The sequence below is a fragment of the Lonchura striata genome, chromosome 17 (genome assembly GCF_046129695.1).
Source record: "Lonchura striata isolate bLonStr1 chromosome 17, bLonStr1.mat, whole genome shotgun sequence".
In the NCBI taxonomy this organism is placed as follows: domain Eukaryota; kingdom Metazoa; phylum Chordata; class Aves; order Passeriformes; family Estrildidae; genus Lonchura; species Lonchura striata.
In genome coordinates this window covers 8,379,306-8,392,250 of record NC_134619.1, presented here as the reverse complement: position 1 = coordinate 8,392,250, position 12,945 = coordinate 8,379,306, and the positions used below count along the sequence as shown (strand labels likewise).

Sequence of the window (12,945 nt, the reverse complement as noted above, 5' to 3'; positions counted from 1 at the left end):
GGGTGGTTTCTGGGGGTTTAGTCAGCTTTAATATCTGTCTTCCATGAACTCATCCAGACTCACTGTAAACCTCTGCAAAGGGAAAAGGAAAGGGATTGCTGTTGTTATCTGATGAATCAAAAGTGGCAGATGCAGGATGGTCAGGAGGATAAGGGATTTGTAAAGGGCAGAGGTGGTACCTGGAGCTAGCCCCAGCCTATGAGCCAGGCTGGAGAAGTCATTGTTTTCTGCACAGGGATATCCTGCACTTGGAAGAAGCACATCCAAAGTGGAAGCTGACCCAATAGCTTTATCTGGCCTCCTTTGGCACAGCAGAACCAGCTGCAAAACCAGAAGTTGGCTTTTCTGGAGAAACCTGATCTAGCCTGGGGCATCAGGAGCAGTACTGCAACTGCTGTGGGAGGTTTGCAGCCTGGCAGGGAGGGCAGATGGGTCTGCAGAGGGATGGAGAGGTTCCTGCTCAGCCCCAGAGGGAGCTGGGCTGGAGGCACTGCCCTGGAGTCACCCAGGCTGAGGAAGGCAGTGGCTCCTGTGGAGTATTTGCACTGACTCCCCTGTGCCCACAGCATGCATACCAAGGAGCAGTGAGTGTGCAGGATGGGGCCTGAGCTGCAAATCCTGTTTACAGCTTCACTGCTGTCCTGGAGAGGCTGCTGGTCAAGAGCTCACAGGCTGCTCTGTGCTGGCACCCCAGGCTCAGCCTCTATGGATACCCCTGGGTGGATCTCTCTAAAATATCAGAGTTGAGCAGAATCCAGCACCAAAGGGAGAGACCTGCAGCTGCAGAAGAATGTAGGATGGGATCCAGCCAACTGCCTTGGAATGGCAGGAGCTTCACCTTGTTACAGGAGGTGCTAAAATTAGCTGTATTTTGGGCTCCTTTCCTGATCTCCCTGAGGTCTGCTTAACAGCTGTCTGCTGCACTGAGGTGTGAGCCCAAATCCAGCACACACTGCCTCCTGTTAGACAACTCTGTTGCTTGCACAGGTTAGGTGTTGCAGCCCAGAGCTCACTTGTGGGGTCCTTGGGGAGCAGGCAGGGCCTGGAGTGAGGAGCATGCCAGGAAAGGCATATGCTTCCACCAGAACATCACTCCTCCCTTGGTGCATTTCACTCTCATTTCTCTGTGTACCACCACGTCCAGATTAGAGGCGATTTGGCTCTACAGACAGAAACCTGGGGTCAAGCCCTGACTCCAGCACAAAGCTGGCTGAATGAAGAAGTGATTATTGTGAAGAGAAATTGTTTAATCTCTGTGCTGGAAGCAGAGAAAAACACTTTGTTTACCATGCAGCCAGAACACTTGCAGGCAATCGGATTTCCCCCCACTTGCTAGAAAGTGCTGAAGTCATTTGTGTCTATCTGGAAGCAATCTCCCAGTGTATCTGGCTGGGAGCTGGGGCTTGCCCTGTCTTTCTTTGGTGAGGTGAGTTCCCCCCTTCTGCACTGTGCTCTAGGTCACAGGACAGGCTCCAAACACTGCCCTGCCCAAGTGAGGACCTCATCCAGGCAGCCCCTCAGGAAACCTGAACTTCTCCATGGGATGCTTTGGTTTGCTCCCCATGGCACCACCTTTACCTGCTGCATGCCAGGGGATGGGGTGCTTTGTGCAGTGCCTTTCTCTGGCCAGGCACCCCAAAAGGAGTTTCCCAGTAGCACATTGGAGCAATTGCACCCCATCAGGTTACTGCCTCGGGCTTGTCCTGTGGGGTTGTGCAGTGAATCTTCTCTGAGCCTGGCTTTCTACCAAGTCAGGATGTTCACAAGATTGCAAGAAACTCATTTCTGCTCCAGTAATTTTAAAGCTACTCTGGTTCATTTTTTCCCTGATGTCCTGCCTGAATGTGTCTGGGGTGCATCAGCCACTGCAGGTGTTTGGGGCCAGACAAAAGCTGTAAATTGCATTGTTTATAAAATCCCACCTGCCTCCTGCCCCATGGCACCCAGGCACCTGGCATGAGAGTGCTGCACGCTGGCATCAGGCCAGGGAATGTGGCTTTGTGTGACACAGCACTCCTGGCAGGGTCCCTGATGTTCTGCAGGGCTGAAGTGCCCGAGTGCTGTCCTGGAGCTGGCCAGATCCACACAGAAAGGGCTCTCAGCATGGCCAGAAAGTGTCCCTGGTCTCTGCCTGAGATGAGGGTGGATCTGAGCCCCAGAGCTGGTCTGGAGAGCAAATGGAGGCTCCTGGTTTCCTGCAGAAGGCTACTGCTGCCATGAGGAGGGACAGTCAAGTTTAGCAAGTGCTGCTTTTTCCTGCTGCTCATCTGCCTCTTTGCCTGCCCAGAGCCTGGCTGTACATGTCCCTGGGGAAGTGACAGGTCCCAGCCACTTGCTTGTGGATTCAGTGCAGGGCCTCTCTGCTCGTGGGTGTGTTTGGAGTTTGCCTGTCAACATTTCTTTTAGCTGAACGTGTTTGGAGTGAGTGGCATAGCAAGTGGTCTGGAGCTCTCAGCCTTCTTCATGCAGGGTCGCTGGGACTGGCCCCAGAGCTCTGGGTCCTGTGGGAAGGCAGTCACAGATGCCAGGACAGGCCTGCATTGCTATTCCAATGCCCTGCAGAGCCCCAGCCATCCCATCCAGGGCACTGGGCTGAGCTGCTGTGCCCTGCCAGCCCTGGGGACACTCAGCGTGGCAGGGTGGCTGTGGGGGCTGAGCTCTGCCCTCAGGGGAAGGGACCCTGCAGAGATGCAGATCCTGCATCCCGCAGCTCCTGGGGCGTGGGGGGCACCTCTCGGTGTGGGCAGCCCCTCCCTGCCCTGCTGCCCCTGCTCACAGCAGAGGAGGGATGCTGCTGGCAGGGCTCAGGGCTGGCTGCTGGCCCTGGCAGGTCTCCAGGATGGCTCAGGGTGTGGAATGGGGACAGCCCAAGCAGGGCCCATGGGGACAGAGGATGGCTGGCAGCCCCAGTCAGCTAGGCTGAGGGAAGTATTGCTCTGGAAGTGAGGGTCTTCTCCTTCCTTCTGGAGGAAATCAGGATTTGTTTGATCTTCTGTGACAGAGCTCGCCTTTGCAGAGGAGAATAAGAGACCAATTATGACCTGTTAATTTTTATGTAAAATTATTGGTTTCCTCTGATCTGTGGAGTGAGCTTGTTGGGGGAGGAACCAAGATCTTATCTCATTTTACATGTCTAATTATCTCTCCGGATATGGGCTCAGGCTTCTTGGTTATGGGAGGCGGGTGATACAGTACATGATGGATGTTTAGATTTTATTTGGTGTATCTTTTATGGCTAAGGCATGTGCCAGAAAACTAAATAAAAGCTGTACATTCTGTACTTGCTGTGGGCAGTGCTGTGCTTGGAGAGCAGGGACTAATATTGAAGCAGGGTGGGAGGCCAGGGAAAGCTGAAAGGAGGAAGGAGGGGACCAGGTTAAGCTGAAATTGAGTATCATTGCTCTTCACATGGAAAGAGAATAGGAGAGAAGAGTGGGAATGGGGTAAGTGGAGGTTAGGGGAGGATGCTGGAAAGTTAAACTAGTAAATTCCTGATACCCTTTAGGTGACCTTGAGCAGGCACGTTTGCAGACAAGAAGTCAAGGCACAAAGTGGGTCAGTGTTCCCTACTTGGCTGATGTTGCTCTTTTGTTAATGAGATGCTGTGAGGGCAGGTGTGGAAGGGCAGAGCCTTCATCACCTCTGGCATTGCTGGCTGTGGCCCATCTCTGCCTCTGAGTGAAGCTATCTTGCTGCAATGCTTCTGGTGCTGCTTGGTTTCCCTTGCCCTAGAGCAGAAAACTCTGGTCCCAAACATGGGGCTCCCCCCTGGGACCTGGAGGTGGATCTCCTGCCCTGTTGCTCCAGTTCTTGGGAGTGCCCAACAGCTGTGGGCCAGGAGCTTTCAGTGCTGGCACAGGAAGCCTGAGAGCAGCAGCCTACCTCACCTGTCCAAGGCATGGCTTGGAATGGTGACACAAGCTGTGCTCTGGGTGGGCACAGATCCTGCCTCCTCTTCAGACTCTGCAGTTTGGCAGCATCTAGGTACACAGGGAGTACAGCTGTGTCTGATAGGGGTGGATTAGGAGGTGAGTTGTGCAATTGAATGAATGCATCTTGGGGGAAGCAGCATGAATTGCAGAGCCTGGTGCAAATGTTTAGTGGCCACCTGCCTGTCATGATCCCTGGTTTGGGATGACTGCACAAACAGGGCTGGAACAGGAGGTTGTGGTGGGGTCCTTGGGACACCTGCTCTGTCTGCAAGTGTGCAGCTCTGACACAAGGTGTACAGGACAAGGGCAGGGGAATAAACTGGTGGGCAGGGGAATAACTGGTGGGTTCCTGTAGGTGAGTTTTGAATCTCCTAACCCTCAGCAGGAACAAGTGGTTCTTGGAGCGTGGGACATTTGTGCAAAGTCAGCAGCTCTGCCTGTGCTGCAGGTGCAGGAGTGGGTGCTGCTGTGGGCTGGGCTCTCAGCTGATTGCTGCCAGGCTCTGCAGAGAGCCCTCTCTTGTTCCCAGGGGCAGGCACTGCCTTCTATGATTCTCACACTTTGGCACCTCCAGCATCCCTCACAGGCTTCTCTACTGCAGCTGGGAGAAGGATGCTTGGAGACCCTGGTGTCATTTCCCTTCTCTGGTCCCTTTTTTTGCTTTCTGATCAGAAAATTCCCAAGGGAACATGCCAGGCTGCCCGAGGGAATGTGCAGTGCTGGTGTGGGAGTGATCTGCCTTGGCTCATACCTGCTTGAAAGAGTTGTGTTATGGCAGGCAGAGGAGGAGGAAATGCAGCAATAGTATTTCTTAAACAGTTGTTTGCAAGGCAGAGAGCCAGTGTTGCCGTGGTGTAAAATCTGGACGTGCCTGGCAGGGATGCACCATAACTTCACTGGAGACAGCAAAGCATAAATAAGTTGACTCAAACTAGCTTGTTGCTGAAGACCGATGAGGGGGATTCTCCTGTTATCAGCAGAGCTGCAGCTCTGAGAAGGCTGCCAGGGAGAATGAAAAGCAACCATGGTAACTGCTCACTGTTTCCCTCAGTGAACACCCTTTCCAGGAGTTCAGAGTGAACTGGACTGGGGGGAGTGTATGCATCCCAGCTGCTCACATCTGCCTCATCTCCTGATGATGCCTGAGTCCAGGCAGGGCTGGTGCAGGAAATCCCTGGCTTGCCTGCAGGCTCTGGGCTTGTTGTCTCCTGACAAAGGAGGAGGAAGGCACCAGGGACTGAAGTCCCTTATCCTCCTCTGGATGGTTTCAGCTCCATATCTGCCTCCTGTGACATAGGAACAGAGGCTGCTTCTGACTGACTGGTGCCAGTGCTTGACCCCTGGGCAGGGATGCGCTGAGTCTGGTGCTAGAGATGAAACAGGGTAGCCTGTCCTCACAGTGCTTTGGTCACACCACCTCCTTTCTCAAGGTGTCTCTAGGTAGGGGTAGGCTTCCCTTCCTTTCTCCCTTCTGTTATCTCTGTAGATCTCAGCCCCTTTGCTCCTGCCCCCACCTTCATGTCCTGGGTCCTGCTTTTGTTAAATTGAACATGATGTCGAATTAAAGCCATCACAGGGACAGTTGGAGTGAAGTACCCAGTTTAATGAGGCAGCCTTGAAAATCAATAACTTAATTGCAGACATTTGATGGACTTTTATCCAATTTATAGTCCTCCTGCCCTGCTACGTGTAGAGCATGAGGACCTGGTTTTGTCTGGCTCTGGGCAAGTGAAATCCTTTCCTCTCCTCGGGCTGCTGTCCCTGTGCAGGTCTGCCTGCTGCAGTAGTGCTGCAGTGTGGATCAGCTGGCTGGTCCCTCTGTGGTCTGGAGGTGACCACATCACTCTGTGCTGACAGGAAGGGCAGGTGTGAGTATGACATGCTCAGCTTCTTCCCAGGTCATCCAGTAGAAGGCTACTGGGAGAAAAGCTCCCAGCTGTTCAGACCAGTGATCTCCTGGAGAGCAGGTCCTGCAGGCCCAGGATCCTGTCCCTGATGCCACTCTGCAGCACACCAGAGGCATTTGCAGCAGTGTCTGGAGTCCTGGCTTTCAGGCATTTGGCAGGGAGGTGATGCTGCATTTGCACCCAGCTGTTCTCTTTTCCTCAGTGTTGGGCCCTGCTCTGAAGTCTGTGCTGCTCTTCTAAACTCCTGCCTGATTTTGTTTTCTTTCTTGTCCTGCTGCAGGCACCTCTGTGATGCAGGTGATGGCCTCTGATGCTGACGACCCCACCTATGGGAGCAGTGCCCGGGTAGTCTACAGTGTGCTGGAGGGGGAGCAGCACTTCACTGTGGACAGCAAAACAGGTGAGCAGCACCCAGCTGGGCTGGCCCAGGAGATCCCACAGTGGCTTTGGGTCCTGGGCATGACTGTGAGCCAGCAGATCTGTGCCTCTCTGCTGGCCACTGGTGCTGGATACTCCTGGCAGGGGTGTTGGAGAGGAAGCTCAGCAGCCCTGCTCAGGCTGCTGCACAGCTCCATGCAGCAGGCAGGATCTGCAGCTGCCTGCCCAGAGTGCCTGGTCTGCACCTGCACTGGCCAGAGCTCCTCTCTGCCTGGAGCACGAATGCCCCCACAGGCACATAAAACTTCAGTGTAGAAGGTTTAAATACTACCAACGGGGCCTTACCAAAGGCTGCACCATTATCACCAGGGCTTTGATTAAAGGTAACACTTTAAATTAAGGATAGGTTTATAAATGTTCTATTAATATTTAATGAAAGAACAGTAGAAGCTGCTCCATTCCTTAATAACTTATAATAGAGCCTGTTGTAAATGCCTCTGTAATAAATCCCTGGCAGATGATGCTCTGACATACTGGTTAGAGTAGACCATAACCAGGAGATGTTGGGGCATATATTCTCCTTGCCTCCCAGGAGTTTGACTCTCATTACCCTTAATGAGAGCCTCACAAGCTTGCTAAGAAGGGAAGACACTCAAATGCTAATAAGGGATATTTAAGGCACAAAGCATGCAGTAAAGTGCCCATAGTTTAATGAAAATTTGTCAAAGGATGAGCAGGCCAAGGAGCTGCAGCTTGTGCTGAAAACTGGACAGCAAAGCCCTCCCAGCCTATTGCTGAACCACAGTGGCATGAGCTGAGATCACCCCCTGGCCTGAAATAGCAAGTCTCTGTCAGGCTGATCTGTGTCTGTGCTGATAGACATTTTCTAAGGCTGGAGTTTGTTTGGAGATGCCAGTGTAAGGAGAGTGTAAAGAAGGTCTGTGTGCCTGAGGCTCTGTACCTGCAAGAAACCTCCTGACAGTGCTCTGGTGCACATGGGGAAGCTGGGGCCAGCCCTGGTTCTGCCACCAGCCTGGATGCTGCTGAAGGAATGCTCAGGTTTGGGAGTTTGGGAGCTCCTACACACACCTGACAGCAGCACTGTGGAATGTGCTGGGAAATGCCTCTGTCTGGGCTGGGGCTGGTGCAGTGGGGAGAGGGCACAAGCAGCAGGTTGGGGCTGTACCCACCCACAGCTCAGGAGCTGTTGCACCTGGGCTCTCTTCTCTCCCAAATTTGCTCTGTTTTATATTGTGTGTGTAAGAACAATAGGCTAAACACTGAAAATTCAGGTGCACGTGAGATCCTGTTAATCTGAGACAGCTTTGTTTGAGTGGAAGTCTGGCTGCTGGAATGGAGAGGGACCACTGGGAGCAAACTGCACAAGCCAGGACGTGCAGAGGCTCAGCTTCCTGCCACATTAATGCTCTGTATTAAGGCATAAACTAAAATGTGCCCTGTGGGACTGTGGTGAGAATTAATGCCACTCTGGGAATCCAAGCTTCTTGATTCCTTGGCTTTTTGTGTCTTAATTCTCAAGCTGGCTGTTTCATACACTGGGGGGTTGATTTATTCTTTTACTTGCCTTTGTTTCACAAAGGCAAAATTGCTGACAGTCTGCAGAAGACTCCAGCCCTTCTTGATCACATCTGTTTGCAGGATATCTGGCTGCTAACACAGGTGTTGGGGCTGACTCTGGGGGGTCTCTGAGCTGCAAATGGCCTGTGGCAGCTGCCTCACCAGCGCTGCAGGAACTGCAGGGCTGCAGCTCTTCCCATTAGCTACTCAAGTTGTGGCTGCAGCCTGTCCTGTGCCCCTCTGTCAGCACTGGCCCATGTGGGTGCAGCAGTGCTGCAGGGGCACAAGGTGTCATCATATCCACCCAAGCACACGCCAACCTGCTCTCACTCTTATTCTGCTAGAATAAGACTTTATGCTGCACAGGAGAATCCAAGTCTGATTGCCCGAGGTGGCCCAGCTTCTGCCCTGAGCACAAGATTTAATTATCCATAGCAGCAGCGTAGCTCTCAGAGCCACCATTGTTATTAATGGCCATAAAAAGAACCATAAAAACTTGGCATGTTACATTTCTTATAATATATGATAATGAAGAACAATTTGATTTCCATTTTTGGTTTTGACCTCCTTCTCTGCCGTTTCTTGCAGGTCCATGCGTGCATGTGCTGCCTTGCACACCACCTCAGCCCCTGACTCCTTCCAGCACAGGTTCTTTGTTCCTCCCTTCTCCTGTGCTCTTTTCACACCCTCCTTCATAGCACAGGTGTGGCATGTACAAAAGTGTTTTCCATGCTGGAGTACAGAACATGGACCATGTGCAGCTGACTTTGTCTCCTGTTCTTGGATGTTTCCAGCTGTAGTGTTCAGCTGGGATTTTGTATTCAATGGACCTTTCACAGGCAAACCCAAACTGTCTGGCTGCTGTGCTGTGCCAAGACCTGCCACTCAGTAAGCCCTGAATGCCTGTAGCATCTCAGGTCTTTTTGGAGGGAGACAAGCATCTAAATGGCTCCCCTGGAATAGTGGGAGCAGCAGGATGGCATTTATGCTGTAGAAAGATTCCAGAATTGAATGATGGCCAAGAGAAAGCACAGCTGATGCATATGAGCTTTTCTTTCTTTCATATACAGCAAGCAGCCACTCTCATGCTTTGAGATTAGTTTCACAGACTGGAAACTTGTGTTGTGTACACCAAACCAGGTACAAGAATTTCACCTGTGTGTGCTGAAGGTCAAGGCTGGCTTTTTTTTTTTATGTGAGTGGGGATCTTTATATGCGTAAGCTTTTGAGGCAAGGTTTTCTTGCCAACTGTAAGAATATCCCCGTGGCTTGTTGCAAGAGCCTGCAGGCATAAAGCTTTGTGAGCTTTGTGCTGCCTTCCTCGCTCAGACAGGGTGCAGCCAATCTTTGCTCCTTGCAGCAGGTGAGCAGCAGTGCCCGTGCTGTGGCTGCCCTGATCTGCTCAGGAGGCTGTGCTCTCACAGCAACCAGCACACAGCTCTGCCCTGCTGCTTCCAGTTGAAAACAGCTTCTGCTGCTGCTGTGCTGGGTGTTGGCTCTGGGTGAGAGCACTAATCTGACAGCAGAATCCCCCTCACTGCTGCTGGGCCACGAGCCCAGCTCTCCCAAAGTTACAAAAGATGGGAGGTTGAGTGGCAGCTCCTGTTCCAGCTCCAGGAATCTCATCCTCACCAAGGTCTTTCAAGCTTATGCATTTCGAATACAGAGGCGTGCACCTGAGTGTGGGCACATTTATGTGAGAGGGGAAATCTGTGCATTTAAATCCATGGGCTGTGTTTTCATGCAGCTTTATATCACCCTACATTCTCTGTACCACTGCAGATTATTCACCTTTATAGGGGCAAATCTCTCTTTTGGCAGGCAGCTGTGCCTGCCTGCTCCTGTCTGTTCCCATGTCCTTTGCAGTGCCTTTTCTTACCCTGGGCAGTGTGGCTGGAGACTCACTGCTGCCTGTGATCCCGTGCACACAGCCTTCCTTGGGAGGGAACCTGAAACTGCTCAACACTCCATAACCTGATGCCTCTGTTTCCAGCAGTCCTGTTCATCCCTTTGTAGGGATATTGAGTGCTATAGAGCAACCACACTATGTAACACCATAGGTTTCATTATGTTTACTTCCTCAAAAGCCAGATTGTCAGTTTGGGGCTGTGCATGGGAGCCTGGCTTTTTACCATAAGGAAGAGGTTGTTCTTCAAATCTGTCACTCTGCTGAATGCAGAGAAAAGGCAGATCTCAGAAGGTATTTGAAATGCAGTCTGGCATTCATGATGACTTAAACCAGCTCCTGAGTTCTAGAGTCTGTGTCCTGATTTAGACTGAGCCATAAGGGCTAGAAGCTTTTTATGCCAGGGAAAATGGAGATACTGGCCTGCTGGGATGGAGCTGATGGTTATTTGTGTGCAGTCCTTTGTTGCTTCATCCCTACCTGCCAGCCTTGCTGTGTTTGGAGACAGACCTGCCCTAGTCCTGGGGCAGTAAGGCTGGACTGGGAGAGGAGCTGTGTCTGGGAGCCTGCTGCACACTGAGCTGGGCTGATGAGCTGTTGATCTGTGTGATGTGGTGGTGGAGGCAGAACACGTTTCTCTGCTGCTCTTGCCAGTTTATTAAAAATGCTCCTTGGTGCCTGGAAACACAGATGTATCAGTACATGTGTGTTCCTGTGTGCCCAGAGGTTGTGCAGGTCTGTGCTCCATCCCTGTCCCTTATCCACCAGAGCTGTGCACAGGCACAAGGGAGTCTAAGGCACAAGAGTCTGGAGAGAAGCCACATCTGTTTAAGGGGATTCCTCTTGTCAGCAAGATTGAACATTAACAGCCCTTTTCTGAGACTGGTGCAGGAACTTCAGCTGATTTGGGACCAAATTATACGTTTGGTCATCTTGAGGAAATTCAAGTGTATCTACTAATGTGCCGAGGGAATTAATGTTAAGTGATGAGGGACTTAGCTGCTAAAAGAAGAGACAAAGGAAGGGTGAGTGTGCTGGCTCTGCACTGGCATGGGCAAGGCTGATTGCAGCCTGGAACAAGCCCTTGTTAGGTGCTCCATGAGCCTCCTGACCCTTTGTGCCTCATACTTCACTCAGAGCACTTTTAGCTTCTGCCTTTCAAAATGTGCTGAGCTGAAGGACAGGATGAGGGGCTGGAGGATGACTGAAGTGCTGGTTCTTGGAGCCAAGACCTCTTCTGCAAGGGCTGACCTCCTCCAGGATGTGTGCTTCCAGCAGGACTCATGTCTTGGCAGATATATTGGTATTTCTGTGTCCCTGCAGGCAGGTGAGGGCACGGGTGAGGAATCTGCAGGCAGTTTGGCAGGTGCTTTGCCATTCCTGGCCTGAAGCAGAGATGGGTTTGATCTAACTGACCAGGCTGCTGACAGAAATTAATCTGGTTTATCCTAAATAGGAGAGGGATGGCGGATACAGACCCAGATTCTTCTCAGGCATGCGCAGTAAAAAGACCCAAATGGCAGGAAGACAAGGCTTGTCACCATGATGGTGGCACTTCCATCCCTGGAGATACTAAAAACTTTACTTTTTATGGCCCAGGATAATTTCATCTGCCTTTGAAGACTGCCTGCTTTGAGCTGTAGATGGATCAGGAACCTCCTTAGGATTGGAGGTTTTCTTGTTACCCCATGACTTTCTGGCTTATTGCTCCTCCTGCCCTCAGCTGGAAGGTGCCTTGTCCAGGCAGTCTCTGAGGATGTGGACATGACCTAGAAGTACCTGAGAGCAGAGCAAGGCCCATAATGATGGGATTCCTGGAAGGCAGTTACCTGCTGAGTGCTTTGTCCTGCTTTGTTTTTATCACCCAAAGAGACTCTGCTGTTGGAGCAGATTCAGTGGTATTTATGTGATGCTCTAAGTGTCCCCTTGCCTGGTAATTATACTGATTAATCTGGATCATGCTGGAAAGCCACATGTGCCTTGTACCAGAGGGTATGCCACCATGTGTCCACATTATTCAGCTATAACAGATACTGACAAGAATGGGGGAGACAAGTCTGAGCTCGAGGTTGTTCTTGCTTTGTTAGTAGTGTCTGGGAAAGACAAAGTTTGTCAGTTTTTCCAGCTGGAAAGAAGGTGAATCTTGGGAGATGATAGCAATGACTTTTCTGTGCTCCCTGTACAGCCTTGAGGGAGGTCGGTCTCCATCCCTTGCAGCTTCTTTGCAGAGTCCCTGGGAGTCAGGTTTTGGGAGCAGAGACTCCTTGGCTCTGGAGGATGGGACCATGTGGGTTTGCTGCTGGTGGGTGTTTGAGGCAGTGCCCTTAGTGCCACATGAGACCCTGATTTGCCACGGCCATTAGCAAATGGTGATGGTACCTCGGCCTAGAAGTCAAAGCCAGCCTGACTCTTGGGCTGGTGGCCTGGTGTGGCCCGTGCAATTTGGGAATAGCATCCCAGTGAAATCCTGATGGGTTCCTGGAGGTCTGGCAGTTTGTCTGCAGCAGATCCCCACCTTTCCAGGATGGACTGAGCACACAACACCATGAGAGGGAGTTTCTGATCAGTCTCCACCCTGCCACAGGCAGAGATTTTGTCTGCCCTGTGCTGCTGGAAGAACAGGAGCTGGTTGGGGACATTCACCCTACTCTGCATATGCCAAACAGCCTGGACTTGCTCCCCTTTGGGACGAGTGACCTTGGAGGTGTTCCGGGAAGTGCCTGAGCACTTTCCTCCCATCTTGCATGGCATATTAGCTATATCATTACAAGCAGCTCAGTTAAGTCATTACAGCCTCGGTGAATGCATGAGCTTTTTCCCTCTCATCCCAATTCATCACTATTGTGCTGACATGAATCATTTTCATTATAAAATGCTTCAGACCCCGTTAATTAACAGAATTGCTTAAATTTCAATGAGATAGCGCTTGCCCAGAAATAACGGTTTTGTATTCACAGTGGAGTGGCAGAGAGGCCTGTCAGCACGAGCAGCTGGGCTGGCCCCTGAGCTCTGGGTGTTTGTGCAGGGCTGGCACTGCTGCCCAGGTGGAGGGTGCCATCCTTGCTGGCATGGCTGCCCAAGGCACGTTCTTGCCTCCCCTTCCTTGGCTGCTCTGCCTCTCTGTGCGAGCTGGAGTGGGGCTCCTTGCTCAATGGCTTCCTCTGAGCAGAGCCAGGATGAATGAGGGGGTCAGAGCAGGCCCTGGGCCCCATCACAGGATCATCACCTGCTCCCTTATCCGTGG

General features: G+C 51.7%; 1 protein-coding gene across 1 annotated transcript in view; it reads left to right on the top strand.

Moving 5' to 3' along the window:
* CDH22 (cadherin 22) overlaps window positions 1-12,945 on the top strand; it is a 76,158-nt gene that overhangs the window by 32,504 nt on the left and 30,709 nt on the right. The window contains exon 4 of the mRNA XM_021540884.2: window positions 6,120-6,239. Within this exon, the coding sequence (XP_021396559.1) occupies window positions 6,120-6,239 (120 nt within the window). The remainder of the gene's footprint in view (window positions 1-6,119; window positions 6,240-12,945) is intronic.